The following is a 26665-nucleotide window of genomic DNA, read 5'->3' as shown; positions in this document are numbered from 1 at the left end:
GGCATCCCCATTGATATTGCTTGTCAGAAGCCGGCTGGAAAGGTTACAGATGGTGATCACATGACCCCAGGATGCTGCAACTGTCATAAATACATTTTGTCAAGCTCCCAAATTTTGATAATGTGACCATGGGGATGCTGCAAAGGTCCTAAGTGTAAAAACTTGCCATTAGTCACTTTTTTGTTACTTGGAAAGGTCACTAAACGAATGATTGTAAATTGAGGACTAACTGTATTCAGTTTATAAAATTCAGACTAACAAATTTGAAATGTAAAAAGTTAAGATTTCTAGACATCACAAACTGAAGAGTTAGAAGAGCCACAGCTTGTGTATGTCTGTGTCTATGTTTCTCTCTGTGTGTGTCCACATCTCTGTGTCTGTATGTTTCTTTGTTAGATGCATACCCCACCTTTTCTTCAAGAATGAAAAAAGAGGTACACATGGACACCTTCCTCTCATTTTTCTCCAGAACAGCTTTGTGATGTAGATAGTTTTGTCAAGCCCTGCACCAAGGGCACAGTCAAGGAAAGAAGAATCACACAGATTTCAATAAGGCAATAGTTAGAGGCAAAGTGCAGAATCCTGGAATGTGTGTTGATAACCTCCAATCCTAATTTAATAGTGAGTTTATTAAAGCAGAGGGTTTTTTTGACATTTTCAATCTATTCTTCAGTTTGGATTAGGAAGCCATTTTTGAGATGGCCCCTTACACCCAAAATCTGCTAAATCAAGGAACATTAAATAAAACTCAAGTGCTGATGGAAAGCTTATCTGAATTTTATTAAACATCCTCCAAGAGATAGTATTTATGTATTTATTTATTTACATGCAATACACATTTACACATACCCAAACATACATACATACACACATCTACCTGTCCATAGTTAAAATAGGAAGATCATATTCAGGGAAATAAAAGTCAAGAGCTTTAGCAGCTAGATTTGTTCCTGATCTTTGCTTGAATTATTTGATACATTTTAAAAACAAAAAGAAAACTCTCAGCAGAGCATGAACGCAGCTATTCAGAACATCCTGACAAGTTTTGTAATTGACCTTCCTTTAGAACAAAAACTTTATTTACAGTTTGTGCACTGAGCTATCTAGGCTATGATCAGCTAAAACATGATTTGTGATGCAAGCCGCAGTTGATCGGGTTCACATAACAAAGTTAGCCATGAAAATGGTGTCCAAAGCAAATATCAGCAGGGATTGGTGAATATGATCCCTCTCCAATCACATGTGTTTAACAATTGTCTTTTGCTGTGTTAAAAACTATGATGTGCTATCAACCTCTGGAGATCTCTGGAAGTTGTGCTGTAGCTGATGAAAAAAGAGAGAGTAAGATGAAAAGAAAAAGGCCCAAACTACTGAGAGATGAAAGACTGAATAAAACTCTGAAAAAAAAATAAAGATTTCCCAGAATTCTGTACCCACTGTAGGTCAATTCAAAAGCATGCCTTATCTCTCCATTGGATAAACAAAGATTAGAACAAAAAAGACCAATTAGTTTTTGTGTTCATGCTCAGTGAGAATAAAATATGTTTTCCTTCTGATAGTATTTATCAGCAAGCAATGATAAGTCTTTTAAACACACCAGGAGCTAGTGTAGAAAACAAACAGACAGCCAGTTCTACTGCTAATATATGTTCAACTTTATTACAATAACATTTCATTCAGATATTACATTCAAAGGTGATTCAGTTGAAATATTGAAAAACTGAGTTCCTCTAAAACCAATGAAGATGAGTCTACACAAATACATTTTTCCCAAATCAGTTCTAAATGTTTCATAATTCAATAAATGATTTGAGCTGGATGTTGTCTAATTTGCAAAGCCTATAACTGACCAGAAAGAAAGCATATGAGCAGAAATGTCTGAGACTCATTTAATATGTTATGCAATTTCTATAAAAATTGTTTTCATTACAAAACTGGAATACTCTAATAGTTCACTATGGATATGATCCATGCAGACATTGTCATTTTGCCATAGACTCTTAAAGATAAACATGCAACATTCAGCAACACAAATTATTCTTCATCTTTCACATATTCACATTTTTTTAAAGACCGAACCTGTACCAGGAAAATGGAAGAAGCATAATTATCATTTCCAGATATAAGAGCATATGTGCAACTGATTATTTGAGCTTATTTATAAATGATATAAGCAAAGTCACTAGAGTTATTGAGATGATTGACTTTTTATGAAACTGTGCATGGTAATTGTGGAACATGCAGCTATACCCTACGCTAACATTTGCTATGCACGGTGAAGAAGATGGCTTTTCCATTCATTTCATGTACAAAAGTAATCCAAATTAACACTGCTGATACAGCACTTCTTCTGAAACACAGTCACCCCATTGGTGGGTTATAAATCATGCTAAGCCAGAGGATTGTCTTAAAAATATGCAGAGCAGAGACATTTGGGATATTGAGAATTACAGCTTCCATCATACCTCATCATTGGCTATCCTTCCTAAGAATGGCAGAGTTATAATTTATTAACCTCTGGAATGCAGCCATTATCTACTCTCACCAAACAGACTTTGTTCAGTTTTGAATCAGTGTGTTGTGAAACCCTAGACATTGTGATTTGTGTGCCATGTTTATATTTATTGTATTAAGTGAAACGAATACATTTCAACCTACACTACAAACCATGATTACATGTGAAATATAATCCCAAATCATGTGGAAATACATCCTTCTCCATTGGCTTGCTTCGCCTGGAAACTATTTTGGTGAAAGAACTGGTTTTCTAGTTATAAAATTAGCAATTCTGAAAAACCTACTTGAATCAGCCCTCCTAGCAGTGAAACTGCTGCAGCAACTCCAATCCTTCGCATCTCAAACTCAGATAAGCCCAATACTTCAGATGTATTGTCTGAAGTGAAATTGGTGTTTATGGGAGGAACAAGACGCTCAACAGCATTTGCAGAAATCAAGGAGGTCAGAGCAAAGGTTCCTGCGAAAGAAGAAAGAGGACTTGGTTTTCATTTGTTTAATCCCTATCACATGACTTTAAATTGCTTAGGAGGAAAGTCATACTTTACAGCTAAACCATGATTCAGTTTGCTTGCTTTGGACATGACATGTTGTGTGAGCCCAATCTCTGCATTTAAATATGGCTTATCATGATGTTTGATCTTTCTCACTTATAGCACATTCAACAAAATCATGGTTAAATAAACCATAGCTGTATGATTTCAGTCTATGTCCAACTAATTCTAATTTTAACATGAATTCTTTGAACATGTTATGTTTTATAAACATTTTGAACTTTCAAAAGTTGTGAGATATCGTGATATTGATTAACCAATTGATTGAATTCTAATTGTCAGTATGCCATAGCTATACCAGATACTTTAAGCACTAAGCCTTCCTGCGTATTTTCTTTCCAGCATCAGAACTGACACCAGCCAGAGTGTAGAACAACTCAAAGAAGTAGGGCAAGATTAGAAGATGTGGAGAGACCAGGTCCAGAGAATCGCCAAGAGTCAACATGACTGAATGGATATCATCATTCATCATCATCATCATCATCATCATCTTGGAAGGGACCTTTGGAGGTCATCTAGTTTAACCATCTTCTCAGGTAGGAAACCCTATACCATTTCAGGCAAATGGCTATCCAGTCTCTTCTTAAAAACTTCCAGTGTTGGAGCATTAATTGTTCTGTCAGGGAATTTCTCCTTAGTTCTAGGTTGCTTCTCTCTTTGGTTAGTTTCCATCTATTGCTTCTTGTCCTGCCTTCAGATGTTTTGGAGAATAGCTTGATCATAATTTTGCTTTCTGCAAACAATATGGTTTCTCTTGCCATGAGCATTCATTTCCATATTGATAATTCCATTGTACATTATACAAATTCTAGGCAACAAGCTGTTCACTGTTTTTTGTATATACATAAGTCATATGACTGCATATACATGCAATCTTTGTGCTGGAGTTTGTCTAATATTTTTTTACTATTTCCAGGGATAGTTTAATGTCCAGCAGTGCTCTAGACTGCATAAATGTTAGCATAAAATAAGGGGGAAAGAAATAGTTTAGAATAGGTAGAAATTGGTTTTTTGCAGAAGAAATCAATTGCTGATTGTAAGTGTAAAAGAAACAACAGAAAAGACTTCTGTCTCAGTTTTAGAGACTTCAGGCACACAATACAAACCAAGGTGGACAAATAATTTAGCCTGCAAAACACACCTTTCCCTTTTCTATGGACTGAATTTGCATCCATCAGTCAGAGATGCAATAATGTCTTCCTATATAACCCCTTCCTAATAGATGGGCCTATTAACTGCACAATTTTTTTATAGCATAACCAACCAGTATGAAAATTATGAAAGCTGGTACCCCTAGAAAAAAAGTCATAGAAGGATTTAATTTAATTTGCATTTGCTATATTTAAAATCAAATATATTGTACTTAATATGGTCATTCTTTAATTCCTTTCCTTTCCTTCCTTTCCTTCTGTCAAACAGTTACAATTTGGTAATTCTTAAAGATCTTGAGGAGTAAAGTCAAGGATTTTGAAGCCCCTGTATAGCCCTGAGGCCTTGGGTTATTCATCTTTGATATATCTGAGACTTTTACAACAAACACATTCTTAAGGAACAAATAGATCACTTAAGAAAATATAACAATTAAAATGTATTTTAATATTTGTTTTCACTACTGTATTCAGAATGTGCCTTTAAACAGAATTTCTTCATCCTGGTGATTCTTATTTCATTTAAAGATAAACTAAATACTGTAACAGCAGAATCTGTAAACATCTGCTCAGATATTTACCACTTGAAAAAAATATCAAAGTGCATCCAACATTTTTCCAAAGTATAAGATAGTATAAATGCCTTTTTTTAATGAAACTAATAGTGCATTGTGTCCCACTTGGGCAATTTTTACACTTAAAATGAAATAACTACATAACGTCTACTCTGCTGACTCAACATTATCATCACTTCTAAGGAACTCACCACAAAATCCAAATCCAGCTTGCCAGTAAGTGGCAAGAGAGCTTTAACAAAATGCTTTGGATACATTCCGATGCAAATTCTATGTACTTTGGATGGGATGTTGCTATCCTAGTAGACCACATGGCTCCCACAGAGTTGTTAAATGTAAATGCTGAATGCACTTCTGGCACATAGGCTATTTGCAAAGACCCACACAATTACTCAAAGGAAAACAACTGCTTCTCAGAAAACATAATAATAACCAAGCAGAATGTGCATATAGTTGAACTTTTCAGTCCCAAAGGGTTTAGCTTTGTGTGTGGTTCCATACAGTTCTGAATTTTAAGTGGAGAGACACCATCCCTAATATCAGAAACACACAACTCTTTACCTTCCTACATCAAGTTCAACCCATACTGAATTATGGGAGACATGGCCCCATATCCAGCTTCATTGTTTTTTGCAACTAAGACCAGATGGTTTCTTCTAGGAAATAAACCTGCTTCACATTTTAAAAAGTCAATGTCTTTAATTATTAAGTTGAAGACTGTCATTGTTTCAAAATAAATGAAATACAGAATAATGCAACAAACCTGAATGATCCAGGCTTGTTGAACTTCATTACATGCTAAGATATCAAAAAGGAAGAAAGAAGTAGGAATGATGTATGCATTGTAAGCAAGAGAGTCTCTCTATAAGTAGGACTGAGAAAGAGTGCAGCCTAAAACTTTGGCATCTACTGCTAATATGTTGAAAGACACTTTTGAGTTATAGGAAAGAAAAGAAAAAGAGAGAGAGCTAAATAAGGGATGTCATGAACCTACTATAGACTTAATCATATAAAGTGCATAACAATCCTATCCCTTAACTACAGGAATTTTAAGAAGGAAATATAATGTTGGATATTTTAAATTTGTTTCACATACTCCCCCAAAATTTCATAAATAAAGAAAAGGGAAAAAAGGGAAAGGGGGAAGGAAAGAATGTTGATGTAAAGGAAGTACAGAGAGGCACACAAAACAATCCTTGTTTCTGGGATGTATTCTTTATCTTCTCTAAACTACAGTCCATGACTGAAATCATAATCACTTAGAACAGTAATGTTAATACAAGTATCACTAACTCAATCACTTGAACAACATAGTTATGAAGAATCCAACTCATTATGCATAGCTGAAATACAGGCTCCATTTGCAGTCAATGAATTTGCAAGGGGTTCTTACTAAAGAATAGAAGCTGAATAGTACTGGGCAGCTTTCAGAGAAGGCAACCAGATATTATTCTCCCATGGAAAGAGCAAAAATGTATTTTTATTCTCTGTGTGTAGCACTATGATACAATTTGTTCTGCTTGATTTTGGCTTAGTGTGTATATCTGTTGTGTGCATGCACATGGTTCAACTCATACTGTAAGAAATACCGCAGAATATAAATAGAAAATAACATTAATAGAGTGAACAAAGACATAGGCTAAGTTTTTCAGACTGAATCACTAGGACTTAGAAATAACTTACCTGGGGCAACATGACGACCCATCCCAAATATGGCATAAATAATAGCAGGAAAGAGTGATCCATATAAACCAAACACTGGATGCACTGATGATAGAATAGCAAAAGCCAGCCCTGTAGAAAAGGTAAATTGGGAGAACAAGATATAATATAAACCACGATGATGATGATGATGATGATGATAATAATAACAATAATAGTAATAAAGTTGGAAGGGACCTTGGAGGTCATCTGGTCCAACTCCCTGCTCAGGCAGGAAACCCTATACCGTTTCAGATAAATGGCTTTGATGGGAAGAAATCCCTTCTAGGGCTATTTTAAGAGGCCATGTGGTATAATAGTTATATTATAACTCTGAGAATTCACATTTCCTGCAATCTGCCCTTTCTACTAAAAGATTTTTTTCCCTGTTCTTTAAAGCTTTTGTCATTTGGAAGCAGTAATGGCATTGCATGACATTGCAAACAGACATTGCATGACTTACGCCAGATTCCAATATTTTTATGTATAAGGCTGTGTCATGTCTTAAACTAGTCCTATGTTTTTTTACCATATTTTTGCAATCCAGATCCCTAAAGCCAATGTTAAAAAATAAACGGAGAAGTAGTTGCAGCAGAGTTGTGTGAAAAAGCAAAACAAATTATAGTTACACCTTGTTCTGTCCAAAGAAAGAAACACGCAAAGTTACTTATTCTTTCAGGATCTAAATGAGTGAATGAATATTCTAAATTACATAATGGAAAAGTGTATAAATTATTTATATAAATTATATAAAAGAAAAGCAAAGAGAGAAAGTAATGCACAAATAAAAAAAAATCCATTAGTGTACACCAGAATATCATGCTAATGTTAAGTCAGTACACAATATGTTCGTTCCTTTGTTATCTTGGAATACTTAGAATGCTATTACTTATTGCTGTACTACATGATAGATTACTAACCACTAACCATAGTAAACCTGTTGTATTATTGCTAGTGGCAGAAAATGCCAAATAATAAACTTTAATGAAGTTAGGACACAAGCAACAGAAAAAAGGGCTGTGGTAATCAGGACAGTTGCCAAATCAAACTCCAATGCAATTTGCTGAGAAATACTTTCATGTTGCCCATATTCATGGTTAAACTACAAAGGCAAAAAATCTACTTAAAACAACATCATGGATTAAGGATCCATTAGTCATCCTTATAATCTGGAATTTGGCTTTGTATTCTATATTTTAAAAAAAGTTTAAATAGGTATAACTTAGGAGCAAGGGGAATCTTCTAAATTTGTTTTAAATATATATTCAATCTCTTAATTGGTACATACTCCAGGTCACTTCCTGAAATATCCCCATCTAGTAGGACCTAAGAAGCATACTTTTTCTGTTGTCGCCTCATCCTATGGAACACCTTCCCCCAATTGATCCAGCAGGCCCCCACCTTTTAGACTTCCAAAAGGCCATAAAGATCTATTTGTTACCACTGGAACTAGGGTAGAGTATGATGGGAGTCGGTGGATGGTTTGGGGGCATCCCAGGAGGATGATTGTGATAGTCATGAAAAATAATAAAGGTGGGATATGCATAAATAAATAAGGGGCTTATTTAATCTTAGGCTCTTTGATTTTGGCCCTGACCACTTTAACCCTCTAAACATCATGTGGGAGCACCACAGTTCTGAACAACTTAGTGCACATTTAGGACATCGATTAAAAAAATTCAGTTAAAACCCTCACTCAGGTGAGGACACTTGATAGACAGGAAAGATGTGAAAAGTTGAAGCACTGAGATTTGACTACAAGGGGCAAAATGAATAAGTTGTTTTTCTACATGTTTTTTTGTCCTGCTCCAATTGACATTACTATTTTTTTTTGGGGGGGAGAGACTCTTAAAGGGGAATGTCCTTGCAACCCATTTATGTAACCCGCAGATTTGAGAATTAACATCTGAGTTGTTTTAATTCCATCGTCTCACATTAACTTTTCTTTGTACTTCATTAGCTTTTAAATATTATACATTCTGTGCCAAAACCATAAAGATGTGGTCTCCTTGCTACCCTATACAAATTGTTGTTGTTGTTAGTTGCGAAGTCGTGTCCGACCCATTGTGACCCCATGGACATTCCTCCAGGCAGGCAAATTACATTCCAGCCATTGGGAAAACTGGCAGATCTAATAATCACAGACTGGTATTCTCTAGAGAACAAGTGAGATGTCAGAAAACTGGAGAACAAACATAAACTTAATATTCAAAAAAGGAGAAGAGGGGAAACCTGAAAACTACAAACCAGTTACCTTAACATCTGTACAGAACAATTTACTAGGACAGATTGTCAAGCAGCACAACCATGAACATTTTAGGAAAGGATAAAATTATTAGGTACTATCAGAAGTTAGCATGAGATGATTAATAGTAAATCATATCAGACCTACTTATTTTTACAAGAGACTGGTTAATTTATTAGATCAAGATAATGTATGGACATAATGTACCTTGATGTCAAAACAAATTTGAAAAGATTCATATGGTATCCTGATGGGCAAGATACATAAAGGAGTTATTACAGACCAGCATACAGTATTGTAGGTGAGCAGATTTACAATTGGTTAATGGTTCTGCATTAACCTAGAAGGAAATAGCCGCTTGAACAGTGGACTAAATTCAACAGGAGGATAGTCGATGGTTTTGTATCCAAATAAGAAAAATCATATGTATTATCACCATGTTGGGGAGACCTGGCAGCAGTACATGTGAAGATTCAAGAGTACCAGCTAAATATAAGTAACTTGTGTGATTCATCAGTTAAAAAAACCAATGGGGGGGTAATGTAAATGTTCATGAAATTTCCCAGGTTTAACACCTGACATTTTCAGATTTAATGAAAAAGGTACTGTAGACTGCAGCTGAGGAAACTAAATTTTTGCTATGAAGTGTATTGCCAGTCAGAGGGCACAGCCAGAGAACTTTACTCTTCAATTCACTAGTTTTCGATTTGGCAGATAAATACGTTAGCATAAATTATGCAGTCCCAATGGATGAGCCCTAGAGTGCCTCATTAATGAGGCCAGTGAGTGATGCTATCCTTAAAACGTTTAATGTGGGACAAGTTGAGGAAAGCAACTAGCAGATTCTACCAAGCATCAACTGCAGGTAGGAAAAACAAACACCAATCTCTCTCCTTAACAGGGCTTATCTGTGTAAAGCACAGATAGGCAAGTATAGGTGAATGTTTTGAATAGCAAGTTAGTCACCTGTCAGATCTTGAGAGTCTGGCCATTTCGGAAACACTTATCTCACAGATCACAGGGGCAGAGAAGGGATTGCAAGGCACACTGGAGGTTCTCTCTCTCCTATAGAGTTCCCTCCTGCTTTATCCCATGCCCATCTCTATGCCTGCAACCTGTCAAGAAGCATAGAGAGAAATGGAAAGAAACAACTGATAACTAATGAGTCCTGTTCTGAACAATTGCTGCTGTCAGCAACAGTACATGGCAGAAGCAAAGGACATGCCATTCTGCTCATCTCCCCAAAGTAATAAAAACAGTACAAGCTACAAACATAACATCTCTTTTTTGGGGTAAAAACCCAGTTATGTACTTATTGGTATCAGTAACACATAGATGGCAGGTTCAGATCATACAGCATGGGCTAGCTCATTCATAAAAGCAGCAGGTTTAGTGCTCATTTTAAAAAGCTGCTAATTCATATATACAGGTAATTCTCAACATATGATCGTAATGGAGTCTGCCCAATAAGGTCATAAGTCGTAACATTTGTAAAATAAGTTGGTCATATGACCATCCTAATTTTACAACTTTTTTTGCAGGACTCATTAAGCAAACACCATGGTTTGCTATGGGCATAGTTTTGCCAAAAATTGGAAGTAAGTGCCAATTTTCAGTACAACCATCATAAAATGTGGTCACTGGATTGCTGTAAACAACTGCAAATACATCTGTACTGCTGAGTACTCAAGGTGCAGTCATATAACCATGGAGGAGTCTCGACTTTTGGAATTTTGGAACTGGATTTTAATAGCCCTAAGATAGGTCCATAACTTTGAACAATCATTAAGCAACCAGTCATAGGTTAAGGACTACCTGTATAAGAAACCTGTGTGTTTTGGTACCTACAATAGCACAAAGTAGCAACTCAGTTGTCAAAAGGTAGGTAAATGCCAATCCATGGCCATATTATTAATCAATTTTAATTATTCTAAATTGGGTTCACAGCAAACCTTATGTTGGGGATAAAAGGGAACATGCTGCTTCTTAGCTGGACAGCTCAGTATAATTTTCAGTTGCATTAGCTTTGGGCTGAGTATATAACAAAAAGCAATGCCATAGGACATATTATATAAAACACTTTCTGGGGAATGTTTATGACATGGTTAGGAAACAAACTCTGAGTATACAGTACATAAATCTAAGTACATAAATCAGTTTCTATATTTTTAAGGAAATCACTTTTTTCCCAGTTTCATTTATGTTGTTTTTTTTAAATTTAACTCTTCCATTCCTACGGTGCCTTTCTCATTGACTGAGAATTCTGGGGGTTGTAGTCCCAGCACATCTGGAAATAATTAAATTGTGGAAAACTGCCATAACTAGTAAAAATCCTGTTCTGTGGAAGTTCACCAAAAGGACAGAAATAAGTACCCATGTTGCCTTTTTTAAAAGCTCATTATTTTAGTTGGCTTCTAAAATATTATTACTAGCACCATTTAATGTGATATTTTTTGTATCAATATATCAAGGAACAAGATTCTTTATAGTATTACAGTATTAAGGCCTTCAACTTAAAACATGCCAATGCAGATGTTACTAATTACTCCAAAAGCACAAGTAGATACACAAACCAGATGATTCCAGCTGCAGAATAATTCAGTTAAAGAAGTGCTTATAATTTTCAAGGCATGAATGAAAACTAGAGCAAGCTGTTAGGGAATCTGAGAAAAGCAGCCATCAGAAAGCTTTTGCTTCTGAATGATTTATATTCCATTTTAATACATGATCCCATGCAGAAATTCCCCCAAATGCCATGTGAGAAATCTTTAGCTATTGTAGCATTTTTTGAACTATCACCTGCAAAAAAAATGGCCTTATATATAAGCCAGGATTATTCTTATCAATGGTGATTAACTGAATTGATGTGCTATCTTTGTTTAGTTTTCCAAGAAAAGATGGAGATGATGTTATAGGGTAGTTCAGGATAATATTAAAAATAAGACATCACAGTCTTGGCCTTTTATACCCAGAACATTTATGCCTTGTAGGTTACCATTTTCAAAGGAATACCAGATAATGTTTGAAGTAATTCTTTAGTATTTTATTGTTTTCATACTTCGAGGAAGAGAGGGAAAATTACTGAATATTCATAAAACAGTGTTTTACAACAATCACACACACACACACACACACTATTTCAGTATAATTTCAACCTAAAGCAGAAGTATTTTCACTAAAGGTTTACATCAAAAGGCATAATGATAAATATCTACAGTTCTCTTTTTAATGTTGCACAATGCAGTTTTTTAACCATAGTTAAATAAAATTAAAATTACAAGATTATTTAACTGGATACCTAATAATCTATTATTAAAGTGGGGCTTTTATAAAAAAACCAAAGGTAAACCTCTTTACACAGATATAAAGAAAAGAAATGGAAAGACAAGTTACATCTATCATGTAAACCACCACAATGAGTATATATGTGTACCTGTGTAAATGTATGAACAATGTTGTGTGCAAGTTAGAGAGGTACACTGTTGTTCAGTTGCCAGTCTATAATACGGTTTTAAGTTAACTCAATCAGAAGAAATTATTCCCATTTAAAACTAACATCATCTAAAATACGCCCCATTAAATATAATGGGAGATGTTCAAGGCAAACATAAAGGTTTGTAAGGTGATAGATCCAGGTTTGAAAAAGCAAAGATGCTCATCTCCTTCATTAAAAATAAAAAAAAATAAGTAGGTAAACAGAACTTCTACTTTCAAGGCTAGAGCAGTTCAATTTAAGCAATAAAGTCACTGACACAGTTTTTAACACAGTACCTTGCGTCACCTGTTGAACTGCCAACATCATCCCAGAAACTATATCAGGGAGCAGGTCCATTTTCCAACAATAGTGTGGTGCCCACTCCAAAAGAGGCAGCCTGCTCACACACCAGAGTTTGAAGTCTTCATAGCGAAAGGCATGGATCTTCTTCCATATGGCAGGTTCCTCTTTTTTCTTTGATCCTGTCATGCTTTATTTCTACTTTCCTCTTTCCCTTTGTATATTCCTTTTTCTGTGAAGAAGAGGAAAAAAACCCACCTCTATGGAATTGCAATCAGATTTGTGTGAATCTTCTAACAGATTATAGTTTCAGACCAGAAGAGAAAAACAGCCCATTTGTTTGCTTGCTTGCTAAGTATATTTTCAATTGCATAAATATCTAAAGTTTTATAGTCAGCATAGTACAGAAATATATCCCAGTCCTATTACAGTTTATGGTTCTCTTTGCAATCATTCTCCTCCTTATATCCATTGTGCTTATGCTTTTGGCCTAGATCCAGCATTAAAATGAGGTCGTGCTGGGCGTTCGTTCGATGTGGGATGGGCTATGCTAATGTAATCAGGAAGTGCCCAGCTAGACATGAGTTTCCTTGCCAACCATTACTTAAAAAAAACCTGTTACTGTGAGAAAAAACAAAACTGCCTGTCTCTACTCATAGCAAAGATTCATCAGTGCATTAAATTCCACTGCTACTAAACATTCTGTAACTTTAACTGGATCCATTTTTCTTAGTTTTTTTTTCTTCCTGCAACACGATAAGCTTATTTAAAGTATTCTCTTTTGAAAAAAGAGATGAGATTACTTTGTTCTTGGCACAGTTGGTACCTGTTGAAAAGGAATAGCAGTTTCTCCGGTAAATTAGCAGAGAAAGCAAAATGAAGACAAGGTAGTTGTTGTTATTTGGCCAGAAAAGATGAACTCTCACCTGGCCTGTTCCTGCTGCTTTAAAAAGAGCTTGTTATGAAGAAATTGTCAGGTGCTCTGATCTTGACCAGTTCAATATTAATATGGTCTGCATATATATACCTTCCACTGATTAAAGTATCAATAAGGGAACAGCTTGAAAAGCTGCTTCAGCAGCTGCCAAGCCAAGAAGTTACCTCATGTCAGAATCGGACTCCTACTCCAGAGTTCCCCAACCTGTGGGTCGTGGGCCACTATTGGCTGTGGGCTGTTGGCCACTGGGCTGTGTGAGTGGCTGGCCAGTGCATGTGCACAGTCGCACTCCCCACTTGTACTAGCATTGCAGTGTCATGCCAGTGCTAGTGATGCCATGAACGTTATGTGGGTGCTAGCATTGCTGCGAATCCACACTCCCTCTACTTGCACTAGCATAGCAGCATCGCACAGGCTCTATCATCTCTGTGAGCCCACACTCCCCCCACTTGCACTAGCATCATGGCATTGCCTGGGCATTAGCATCACCCAGGCACTTGTGGGTCCGTTTGCATTGTGCACGTGTAAAGGCGCCTTTACCCCTCCCCCAGGCCACCAACCCAGAAAGGTTGGGGACCCTGTCCTAGTCCATATTGTCTGTTGTGATGACCCAAATTCTGATAGCCCTAATCATGGATAAAGCCCTTAGTAAAATTTCAAAGCTGGTGTACAAAAATAAAAAAAAATCAGTCATGCTGAACTCTGACTCAGAACAAAAACAACCTTAAGAACAACCTGTCATTTCCAGAGATAAATCAGAAAATAAAAAATAATTGAGCATGGAAGAAACACGGTCTGTTTCTTGCCAATTCTGGAGGTATTTCTAACCTGAAGCTCTCCGTCATAGGAAATATCTGTTCTGTTTTAAATCAGGAGAAATACATCATGACAAGGTATAAATGCCTGGTGTCATCTTAACCTGATACCTGCATCATATCCTTTCATTGGTGATTTGTGCTCAAGATCACCATACTTTTTATTACTCTTCCATTTATTGTATTGCCAAGACTGCAACTCTTCTTATCCAGCAGTGATATAGCCTGACAAAATTCTATACCAGCATCATGCCATGAACAGAAGAAAAAGGTGGCCCTGACTAAATCTCCTTCCCCACATCTGAAGTATTTAAGGAAAAAGAGATCATCATAGGTTTAATGATTTATAATTTTCTGGATAAATAATCCTAAATGCAACATAACCTGCCTGGCCCACAAAAAATTACATTTATTTATTTATTTAGTATATGGCATACAAGGCCAGGGAGACTGCAATGTTATGAGCACAGTAGAAGTCCTGGGAGCCGACAGTCACTAGTCTGTTTGTTGCACCAGCCCATCACAAAAGGACCTACTAGCTTCACACCGACTGTCCTACAGCATTCTCAGGGAAAATCAGCTCATCCGCGACTTTCCTCCATCACTCCTCCACCAATCGCGTCCAGGCAGATCCAGCACTGATTCCAGCTCATGCAGAATGCAGCCAGCAGTTTCCTACCAACAAAATGGTAGCACCTATCTATTTACTCCCAAACAATGCTTTCAAACTGTAAGGTGGGCAGAAAGTAGGGGCAAGAGATGGGAGCTCACCCTGTCCTGAAGAGCTGGACTCGAACCATCGGAGTGCTGGCAATTGTTCTGCACATCCAGCATAATTAAGTCTCTGCCCCACCACATCCCCCAAAACTTTACAAGTAGGTGTACAGTGCCAATCTCTATGTCAGCAGCCATAAGCCAGTGTACATGGCTTACATCCTTCAAACCCCAGTTTTCATAGATTTGAAATCTGTATAAAATAAGAATGCTAGCATGTGATAAACTGTAAAGTATGCCGTAAAGCAATTACAACACATTTAAAACTTTTCTTCATTACTACAGTACATATTTAAAGCATGCATGAGTTTTTTTACTCTTATTTATTTTATTTACTTATTTACTGACATTTATATGTTGCTTCAATCAAACTGACTATAAGCAGCTTACAAGCTGTTGATAACATGAGTTAAATTCAGATAAACATGGCAAAGTTACAATCTGAAGACAAAGAACATAGCAACTTTGTAAGCTTCCCAGAGTCTTTGTGGAATCAGTCCGTCTTAACAAATATTAAATACATTTTTCTAAAGCAAAGCAAGATGACGTTAGATGACTACCTGGATGAAGTGTTACTGAAATACATGCATAAGAAGGCACACAGAATGTAAGCAATGTGTAAATGATACCAGTCACCTTCACCTTGCATACCTATTTAACAACTAGAGTTTGTTAGCATTTTAAATTTTGGAGAATATCTGTAGCCATAGAACCTAACATTTTTAAAGTGATAAGCTAGTAAAAGTAAATATCAGAAAATGCTGACATATTAGTTTCTCCACTTGAAGAGATGGCTATTATATCCATACCTTGAAATAAATTTAAGAATTACCAGAAGTTTTAAAGACATCCAGTGGAGAGAGCAATAGAGACAGACTGCATTTGTTACGATGGAAAAATTGGGATTTACATAATATAATAATATAAATAACCGAAGATACAGTGTGCCTGCAGGGTAACTAATCTAGCCTTGATAAGTACAGCTACCTAGCTACACAATTCTAACATGCAATTTGCACCCAGCATGTCTTATTTTATAGCTATTTAATCTCCTCTCTCCTACTGGAAGTTTATACAGCTAATAGCTTTCTATGGAGACCATTCTCTAAATATCTTTGATGCCTAGTGATTTCTTATTGTCCCCAACTCAAATACTTTCTTTCAGATGTTATTCTATTGAATATATGATTCTACTATAAAAGCCTAGGCATTTAACTTCATACATTGTATACCAGCATCAAAGAAAGAAGGAAATAAAGGCATTCTGTTAAAAGTATATACTATCCTTTTGTGTTTACATGTAATGGAAATCATTAGGTAATTTTATGAATGTCAAATAATCCAATATATAGAACTCATTAAGGATTTTCCCCAGTATCCTGGTGTGTAATGAACAACATTCAAAATAATGTGCTTTGCATAAAAGTCATTCATTTTTTTCTAAATTGTGGTTTTTAATTTTGAGAAACTTCTAATCTTAGATTATAGGAAACACAAGGCATCACTAACAAATACATACAAGCAACATTGCAAAAGACAAAAGAGACAAATTATGGAATATAAATGAAAAAAAGAATCTGGAGTTTTTTCAGTCCAAGGATGTCAGAAAGATTTACTTCAGTTTCTTATGCAAAATGTAATTTTATGTGTGGAAGAAGCTGAAGGAGATGGACATCCTAGATTCCTGGATCCTGAGTAGAAGCAACACTAATTGTACTTACATGTGACTTCCAAAAGAACCAGGCTCAGGAGAGGGTTGAGTCTCCTAGTTCTTTTAAATTTCTTAGCAGCATGCAGTATAATTGACTGCACCACTGTTTCTTAATTTTGAGATGTGTGGACTTCAACTCCAGGAAGCTGGCGGTGGAATTCTGGCCACTAAAGTCTACATCAGTGGTTCTCAACCTGTGGGTCGGGACCCCATTTGGGGTCGAATGACCATTTCACGGGGGTCGCCAAACAACGCAGTCTGCCATTTTTCCCCCCTTTTCCTTAGCTGTGCTACTCCCTTTTATTCTATTGGCTTTTGAAAGCCAATAGAATAGACTCTCTTGAATAGAGTCTAATTCTATTGGCTTTCAAAAGCCAACAGGGATTGTCCAGGCTGTCTCTGCCCTGCTGAGCCCGCCAAAAGTCCCATTCTGCAAACGGTGCTGCACCAGTTGAGTAGTCCTCGACTTACGACTGGTTGAGTAGTCCTCAACTTACGACCGATTGGGGGTCAAGGCATTAAAAAGGTTGAGAATCACTGGTCTACACAAAGTTCCCATGGTTAAGAAACACTGGATTAAAAGCATTCTTCTGGATTGCCTTAGGAATTTGTTCCACTTCTTCCTAAACTGGTGTAGTTCTATTGGTTTTAATGGAAGAAGAGAGCTCAAAACTATGATCTAGTAAGGATTCTAGAATAAGGCTAAAATTTACTTAATTAAAAGAAAAGCTTTCATATTGAAGACAAAAATTCTCCTTTTAAAAATGAAACACTACAAAAGCTTTGTTATACAATATTTATTTGTTTGTTTGTTTAAATACATAAATAATTTGAAACTTAATATAAGTGATGTTAGGTAAGGATTTCTTAATATGAATTATATGAGGAATATGTTCTATTGTTGTATTATAGTTCTTGAATCCTGAAAGGCTCCACAATCATTTTAAGTTTTTGTTTCTTCTGTGTAGTGATGTGGTTGCATAAGAGCACATATTTCATTTAACCAGAAATTGTACGCTATATGTGGTGATCTATTCACCCTTAATCAAATGTCACCAAAGCAGGCAAATATGTCCCAGTCTCAATCAGAAATTATTTTTGAACATTTCCATTAAAGCACATTCACATATTGCTGTCATGTGCTCTTTTCATAGGTGACTTAGCCATAAAACACCTAAGCACTAATTATTTACACTAGTTATGTAAGTATCAAAATGTAAATAGCTCAGCAGCTTGTTCCATTAATAACTTAAATTATATCACAAGGGAACATAATCTATGTAAATACATCTCCCAAAATCATTTGTTCATTGTGCCATTGAAGGAAGTCCTTTTATGATAATGAAAGCATTTTTACATACAATTACACAAATGCTTGATAACTACAACATTTGTTCAGAATATTGAATCTCATGCAAGACTACATGACTTCCAGTTCTGGTTATAAAAATGGAACCAAATTAGACATGTTTTCCTATCAATTTAAGGCAAAAATATGAAAATATGTCCTAGATATTAAATATCTAACACTAAAGGTTTCTGTCTCTCTACACCAAAATTTGTAAGCTTTCATTAGAGATGAGCAACAGTGACATCCAGTGGCATTTACAGATAAATTGATCATTCTTCTCTAAATCAGTGTGATTTCTGCTTTCCTGAACCTTGAATAAGATTCTCCAAGTTTGACATCATTCCCCAGCTATCCAATGTACTACTATCAGTTGATACTGGAGTGTGAGGGCTATAAAAGAGAGAAGTACTTGCTTTTTTGTTGAAGAGACAGTCAAGTAAAATTAGTTGGCATCCTGTTCCCCACCTCCAGGGAATAAATGACTCTGAGTCTTAGCAGGACAAAGAAAGAACCTCTGGTATATATTTTTAATGCCAGACAAATAACATGTTAATGATAAACAGTGATCTAAATAATAGGATGGATCAAGAAATTTCACTTAGCAAATTCTCATGGGCAGAAGATTGCAGGAAGACAATTAACACACTTTCTTTTAATTAAGGTAAATTTTAGAACAGAAATACAAGGAGTGCAGAAGAAAAGGGGCATTAATGAATTGTTTTCCTATTTATTTCTTCTAAAGAGGAGTTTCATCTGGGCGCCAGAGTTCTCCCCCTCATTTAATGGCTACTTTTTGGTTCCAATCAAAGGCTCCAGCCTTTTTTTTATACTGTATTCATGGCCAAACAAATGTTCAAATTCCTCTTATTAAACCAGTGTGCATGTTTCAAAAATATCTCTTGGAGTCACCCCCAGGGTCTGAAATGCTTTTGAAATATTTTAGCAGAATTCTGCATGTCTCTTTTTCCCTGAGATCTTGGGTTCAGGTGCTCTTCTTCATGATTACCTCGTACAATAATTCACAATGTCAATTAAGCAACAGAAACAGAAATCCACAAGTGATTATTAGCCATGAGAGTTAAATGGAACCTTATGATCTAATGGGATTAAGCAGTACTGTTACACATCATTGTGAATAGCCACACTCCTGTCTTGCAATGATCAATTATGTTGGTCAACATTTAATAGTACTTTAAAATTCAAAATATTCCATATAATTATTTAGGTAATGCTTTTCTACAGTTTTGGATGTCAGATTAGTCATGCAAACATCTTCTTGGAAACAGCAGACTGAGGCTGAAAACAATAACTGAGGCTGATTTAATGTCTAGCATACAGAACTAGAATCCTCTGGGCTTACAGATCTTCCTATTCTGTTGATAAAGTAAAAGAAGACCAACTAATATGGAGTGTATTAAAACATTTGGCCATAGTCTGCTCATCTATGCACATTTGCAGTTAATCTTGCCCATCTAGGAGAACGTGTATTTTCTTTCTGTAACCAGAGCATGATATTATAGTATATGGGAATGTCCATGAGATATGGTTAAAAAGGTAAAAATGATGGCCACAACAGTGTGATACTTGTAAAAAAACAAGAAGAAACTTTTAATTGGATCATCATGGTCACTATTTTTTTAAACCACATTGTGCAAGCCCCACTGATAGGTATGAGGCACCTGAAATTATATGGCCTTATAAATCAAACAATGATGTTAATAATAACTTATTCTAAAACCTCTTTAATATAATAACTCAGGCAGACAGTGGTTTAAAACAATAATTCTTTCCATTTGTCCTTTTAATGTCCTTTAAATTTCCCTCTACAGAGAAAATGACTGTTTAATTGTCCACCACAGAGAAAATATATCACCTATCTCAAATAACTTATATTAATGTGAATATGGCAAATCCAGTCCCCTTCCAGCTTCACCAAACATAAGTGGAGAATATGAACTCTTATCAGCAAAATTCCCCGCATATGGAAAACTAGTTCTTCAAGCAATCGGACACGGAGAACCAGTGTCCTCACATTTTCTCCCAAATCAATTTTGTAATTCAGGCCTCCCTATCTCTCTGTTACACTCTCTCTCTCTTCACTCCATTTTGTCTTGCACAATCATAGTTTGGAAAATTAAACCCGAGTTATCCAGGAAAATGAAGGGAGGAGACTCCGCCATATTCAACTCTGATGGCAGCCTGTTACCTTTGTTCACATGGATCGTCAGTGGCAACTTCTAGCCTTCTGTCCTGGGCTTAATATTGGCCATGATTTGATACATACAGTCAGATGACCTCAACAAGCCAAAGTTCATTAGGCCTTATGAGCATGGGGAATTCTGGGAGTTGAAGTCCACACATCTTAAAGCTGCCAAGTGTATTTATCTAAACTTGTATACAACCTGAGTCTCAACAACTCTGGGTGGCTCATAACAATTAAAACAAGGACATTACAATAAGCCAATAAAAGAGAGGGAGGAAAAAAAGACAAAAGAAAGTAAGAATGAATAGGGTTATATTTGCATACATTTTAGCATAAGAATTTAGGCTTTGTGTTAGATATCCTTCACTCAACCTGTTTACTAGTGAGGCATCACATTTGATCAAATGTTTTTTTGCAATTCCAAAAACACTGGTTGTTTTCCTATTGTTCTACTGTTGCTTAATGAATTGTGACTGGCGTGCTTCTGGGTCATAGGAAATTATATTGTTTAATCCAATGTTTCTTAAAGGACTCTGGGGACTCCACCAAGAGCCCATGTTGAAAAATAATGCATTATTAAAATCTCATCAAACAGTTGTGAGAAGCAGTAGTAGCAGCAAGTGCGTCAATTTTAATTTAAACAGTAAATACTGATAAATATAACCTTTACAAACAAAAGCTTTTGGGGGACCCTCCATAATTTTTAAAAGTAGAAAATGGTCCAGAGAAAAAAAAAGTTTAAGAAAAGATTTAATCAAAGAGAATCGAAGCACGGCGACCCTGCAGGATCTAATCACCTGGATAGATACTATGGGAGACAGGTAATCAGGTCTTGTGCCATGTAGGCCTTTATAGGTAACAACCAGCATCTTGAATTGTACCTGGAAGCAAACTGGCAAACTATGCAACTCGTAAAGCAAAGGTACTATTACATGAGCATACCAAGGCATGCCTGTTATGTCCCGAGCCTTTGCAAACGGCTCGGGCGTTTGCAGGCAGTCCCGGGCAGGTGCAAAGCTGCCCGGGACCAGACAGGCTGTCGCCAGCGCCGTGCGCATGCGCAGGTGCTGGCGCGGGAAAAGTAACCCATTTACCCGGGAGTTGCCTATATAAGAGGCTGCGAGGCGTTTGGGCGAGGCTGAAGCCATCTTCATGTAAGCTGAACGCTGAATAAATGAAACTGAGAACTCCAGCTGCTTCTCGTGTCTGTTTCCCCGCCACGGACTCAACACTGGCGACGAGGATGGGATGCCTTGCACTACCTGGAAAGGAAGAAGTGTAAGCTTACCCAAGGAGTCCTGAGCGGCGGAAGAGGAACGGCGTCGACTCGTCAGCTGCCCGCCAATCCGGTGCGCATTCGGGGGTAGGCTGGCTGATAGACCCGTCTCCTGAAGATCCGAAGATGGCGAAAATCGGAAGGCTTTCGGAATTCGACGTCTCACATCCAGAGCGGTGGGAGTCCTACGTATCCAGAATGGAGAACTACGTCAAGGCAAACCAAGTGAGGGAAGATAGCTTGAAGGCGGCCACCCTGCTTTGCGTTTGCGGCCAAGACGCCTTCGAAATCGCAGAAAACCTTGCAGCACCTGTCCCAGTAGAGTCTGTAAGCTACGCAGACCTGAAGAAGCTGCTGAAGGAGCACTTCAACCCCAGGGTGTCCGTTATCTCCTGGCGCCACACCTTCGAACAAAGAGATCAACGGTCCGGTGAGTCAGCCAAGGAATACATCGCCGCGTTACGGAAGGCCGCCAAGCCCTGCGAGTTCAAGGACCTCGAGGAACGACTGAGGGACCGATTCGTGTGTGGGTTAAGGCATCGCGAGCTACAACAGAGACTTTTCGCAAAGGAAGAATTATCCTTCCAAGACGCCTTAAGGGAAGTCACCGCAGAAGAAGCAGCAGGCGGCGCCGTCAAAAACATGCGGCCGATCAGAAACAGTGCAGAGGGTGCGTCCGTGCACCAGGAAGACGTCCGACGAAACTCCGAGGAGGATCCGGACGAGGAAGTCGACCGTCTACACCCCGCGAAGGAAGAGAACCAGAAGGGAAGCTCTTCGGCTCCGCTCAAGTGCATCGGCTGTGGAGGTCGCCACAGGAGAACCGACTGCAAGTTCCGCTCCGCTACCTGCCGGGCATGCGGTAAACAAGGGCACATTGCAGCTGTGTGCCTGGGCCGACGAAAGGCACAACCCCAAGAAGAACGCCTGAAGGGTACCAGATTCCCCAGCCAGAATAGGGTAGGTTTTTGCGCTTCGCGAAGAAGCATCTGTAGAACAGGCACACACAAGCCCATGAAGAAAAAGCTGTCACTCAACGTGAAGCTACAAGGGGTTCCATTATCTATGGAACTAGACACAGGGTCTGCCCTGTCCATCATTTCATTGCATACATTTAGGAAGATTTGTTCCAGAAGTGGGTCTAAGGCCAAGTTAAGGCCTTCTGATATTGTATTAACAGATTTTCAGAACTCAAGAGTGTGTGTTAAGGGGGAGGCCACCCTTAACGTGCAATACAAGAGTTTTGAAGGTCCACTAGACTTATTAGTAGTAGGGGGTGAACGAACGAGTCTCATAGGACTCGATTGGTTTGAGGCCCTGGGGATACACGTCACAGGACTCAACAGCTTACAAACACTCGACCTACAGGAAGTCTGCAAAGAATTTGCAGATGTTTTCAGCCCCCAGCTGGGCACATTCAAAGGACCACCTGTGTCCTTAAAGCTAGACCCCACTGTCACTCCCATTAGGATTAAAGCAAGAAGGGTCCCTTTTGCTTTAAAAAGTAAGATTGACACTGAATTAGACAAACTAATCCAACAGGGAATCCTAGAACCTGTTGATTCCAGCCCGTGGGAGACCCCCATTGTCACGCCTCTAAAGGCAAATGGGGACATTCGCATTTGTGCTGATTACAAATGCACACTCAATAAGGCATTGCAGCAACATGCCTATCCTGTTCCTGTGGTCAGTCACATTCTGGCCTCTCTCAAGGGGGGGCGTGTTTTTGCAAAGCTTGACCTAGCTCAAGCATATCAACAGCTGCCTGTTGATGATGATGCTGCAATAGCTCAGACCATTGTGACCCACAGGGGAGCCTTTAAGGTAAAAAGGCTACAGTTTGGAGTGAATGTCGCTCCTGGGATTTTCCAAAGCGTTATGGAAAACACACTACGAGGTATACCAGGGGTCTGCCCCTACTTTGACGATGTCTTGATTGCAGGAGACTCCACACACATTCTAGCTGAAAGGCTTAGGGCTGTCCTGTTAAGATTCAGGAAATCAGGCCTCAAGCTCAGAAAAGACAAATGCCAGATTGGGGTGCCTTCTACTGAATTTCTGGGATTCAAAATTGATGCTGCTGGGATTCATCCTGCTGAATCCAAACTAACTGCTATTTTAGATGCACCCAGGCCAAAGTCTAAGGCCGAACTTCAGGCCTTTCTAGGCCTCCTGAATTTCTACAATTCTTTTCTTCCACATAAAGCTAGTGTAGCTGAGCCTCTTCACAGGCTACTAGACAAACAGGCTGTGTGGCTGTGGTCACAAGCGCATGAGGCTTGCTTTAAAGAAGTCAAGGCCTTGCTCACTTCTAACAGTGTTCTTGCACATTTCAACGAGTCTCTCCCTGTGTGCATCGCTTGTGATGCGTCCCCCTACGGGGTTGGAGCTGTCCTGAGTCACCTCAGGTCTGATGGAACTCAGGTTCCTATTGCATACTACTCCAGAACACTGTCTTCTGCCGAGCGCAACTACGCTCAGATAGACAGGGAGGCTCTGGCTGTTGTTGCTGGAATTAAAAAATTCCACGATTTTCTATATGGCAGGCATTTCACGGTCTTCACTGACCATAAGCCTCTGCTGGGACTGTTTACCACACGTAAGCAGACTCCCCACATCATTTCCCCTAGAATGCTTAGGTGGTCTATTTTTTTGTCTGCATATGATTTTTCATTACTCCACAAGCCTGGGAAAGAAATGGGCCATGCTGATGGCCTCAGTAGATTGCCTCTGCCAGTAGTAGAAGCTGACCCCGCGCCAGCTGTCAACATTCTATCAATCCAAGCCTTGCCCGAGCTCCCTCTTAGTGCCAGGGATGTTACCGCTGAAACAGGTACAGATCACACACTTTCACGTGTCCGCTCCTGGGTCCTGTCCGGGTGGCCTGAGCACTGCCCTAGTCCTGAGTTTCAGAGTTTCTGGTCCAAAAGAAACGAACTGTCCCTTTCTCAGGGTTGTCTGCTTTGGGGAAACAGAGTTGTCATTCCCACCTCAATGAGGACTAGGGTCTTAGAATCCCTCCACGAGGGTCATCCTGGCATTGTTCGTATGAAGGCTCTTGCACGCAGCCACTTGTGGTGGCCTGTTTAGATAAAGATATTGAGGCTAAGGTACACGCATGCCACCTGTGCCAACGATCTCGCCCAGAGATGCCCCAAGCTCCTGTGCATAGATGGGAGGAAACACAGTCCCCATGGTCTAGGGTGCACATTGACTACGCTGGGCCCTTTCAGGGCCAGTTCTTCTTGGTCCTTGTTGACAGCCATTCAAAATGGCTTGAGGTTGTGCCTGTCTCATCCACCACCACTGCAAAGACTATTCAGGTACTGAGGGGGATTTTTGCTGCACACGGGCTGCCAGATGTCATTGTGTCCGACAACGGCCCTCAATTCACCTCCTCCGAATTCCAAGCTTTCTTACAGGCAAACCTGATTCGTCATGCCACATCTGCGCCTTTTCACCCGTCCACCAACGGTATGGCTGAACGCATGGTGCGCATCGCAAAGGACGCCTTGAAGAGACTCACCTACGGGGACTGGCATCACAGGTTGGCTGACTTTCTCCTTTCTTATCGCACCACACCGTCCACTTCTACAGGGAGAAGTCCAGCTGAACTTCGTTGGGGGCGCCAACTTACTACTAGACTTGACCGGTTGCATCCAGACAGACTGCCTTCATCTACCTCACATCCTAGGGCACCTAGACAACTACTTGTGGGTGCCCCGGTTTGGGCTCGCAATTACGGGCCTGGTCATACATGGGTCCCCGCTTCTGTGTCCAGGATCACAGGTCCTCTCTCCTACGAGGTTGCCCTGGACAACGGTCGTGTCCTGCGTCGGCACATCGACCAACTTCGCTCTAGGCGAGACTTTTCTGCTGAGACTCCTGGGTCTTTTCCAGGGGGGGAGGGGGACCCTTTGGAGCAAAGGGAAGGGCAAGAGCTACTGCCCATCTCCACTGAGGGAGCCACAAACGGCTCGTCCCAAGGTTCTGCAATTGCTCCGAAAAGAAAGTCATGGAGCTTACCCACACAACAGGCACTCACGCCTACTCCAGCCAGGGAGTCACCCCGGGGGCATACTCACTTTCCACACACATCACACAGCACTCCAGCAACGGAGGATACCCGGGGGCATCCCAACAAATCATTCCCCGCAAGAGAACTGGCACACAATTCCCAAGGTTGGCCTGACCTTACCCCAAATCCTACAGGGGGTCAAACATACACAGAGTTAGTCGAGGAACCAAGTCCCGACTACAACAACCCTAGCACAAATCAGGGAACACCTGAGTTTTGGGAAAGTACAGAAACCCACACGAGCCCGAACACAGAATGGGGTTCAGGGAATGGACAGCCTCCTGACAGGTCTTGGACTGACCTAGGAGGTTCTACAGAGACGCCCAGCAGCGGCTATCACTTCAAGGGGCCTGAGGGTCTACAGCTAGGTAGGTCAACCAGGTCACAAAGTAACAGAAGCCCTGGCCTGACGAGCCCGGTGGGCAAGCAAGCAGGCCAGGCATCGGGGCACAGTCCTTGGAAGACACCAGGGCACAATAGAGAGAACAGGCTCACGCCTCCCTCCAGTCAGGGGACTTATGCCAGTAACCCAGAGCTAAGAAGGTCACAGAGAGCAAAGAAATCTCCTAAGTATCTAGAAGATTACATAACATTGCTGGCAAGGCAAAAGCCAGTAATCAGTGGGAGCCCTGGGGAGCAAAATGTCATATAAAATAAATGTTGTATGTTGGTAGTAGTTTTAGCCCGGGGGAAAGGGGTGTTATGTCCCGAGCCTTTGCAAACGGCTCGGGCGTTTGCAGGCAGTCCCGGGCAGGTGCAAAGCTGCCCGGGACCAGACAGGCTGTCGCCAGCGCCGTGCGCATGCGCGGGTGCTGGCGCGGGAAAAGTAACCCATTTACCCGGGAGTTGCCTATATAAGAGGCTGCGAGGCGTTTGGGCGAGGCTGAAGCCATCTTCATGTAAGCTGAACGCTGAATAAATGAAACTGAGAACTCCAGCTGCTTCTCGTGTCTGTTTTCCCACCACGGACTCAACAATGCCCATCCCTGCCTCTCTACCAGCTGGAGT

The 26665-nt window shown here is 39.4% G+C and overlaps 1 protein-coding gene across 2 annotated transcripts in view; it reads right to left on the bottom strand.

Annotated features, from left to right (window-relative positions):
• SLC26A7 (solute carrier family 26 member 7) overlaps window positions 1-12994 on the bottom strand; it is a 51259-nt gene extending 38265 nt beyond the window's left edge. For both annotated transcript variants that reach the window (XM_039353956.1, XM_039353955.1), the window contains exons 1-3: window positions 12509-12994; window positions 6475-6585; window positions 2802-2974 (exon numbers count right to left, since the gene is read on the bottom strand). In XM_039353956.1, coding sequence (XP_039209890.1) covers window positions 2802-2974; window positions 6475-6585; window positions 12509-12701 — 477 coding nt within the window. In that variant the 5' untranslated portion in view covers window positions 12702-12994. The remainder of the gene's footprint in view (window positions 1-2801; window positions 2975-6474; window positions 6586-12508) is intronic.
• Between the last annotated feature and the right edge of the window lie 13671 nt (window positions 12995-26665).

The sequence above is a fragment of the Crotalus tigris genome, unplaced genomic scaffold (assembly GCF_016545835.1).
Source record: "Crotalus tigris isolate CLP2741 ecotype Arizona unplaced genomic scaffold, ASM1654583v1 scf7180000018541.849907, whole genome shotgun sequence".
Taxonomy (NCBI): domain Eukaryota; kingdom Metazoa; phylum Chordata; class Lepidosauria; order Squamata; family Viperidae; genus Crotalus; species Crotalus tigris.
The sequence above is the reverse complement of the archived record's forward strand: the minus strand, read 5'-3'. Positions and strand labels throughout refer to the sequence as shown.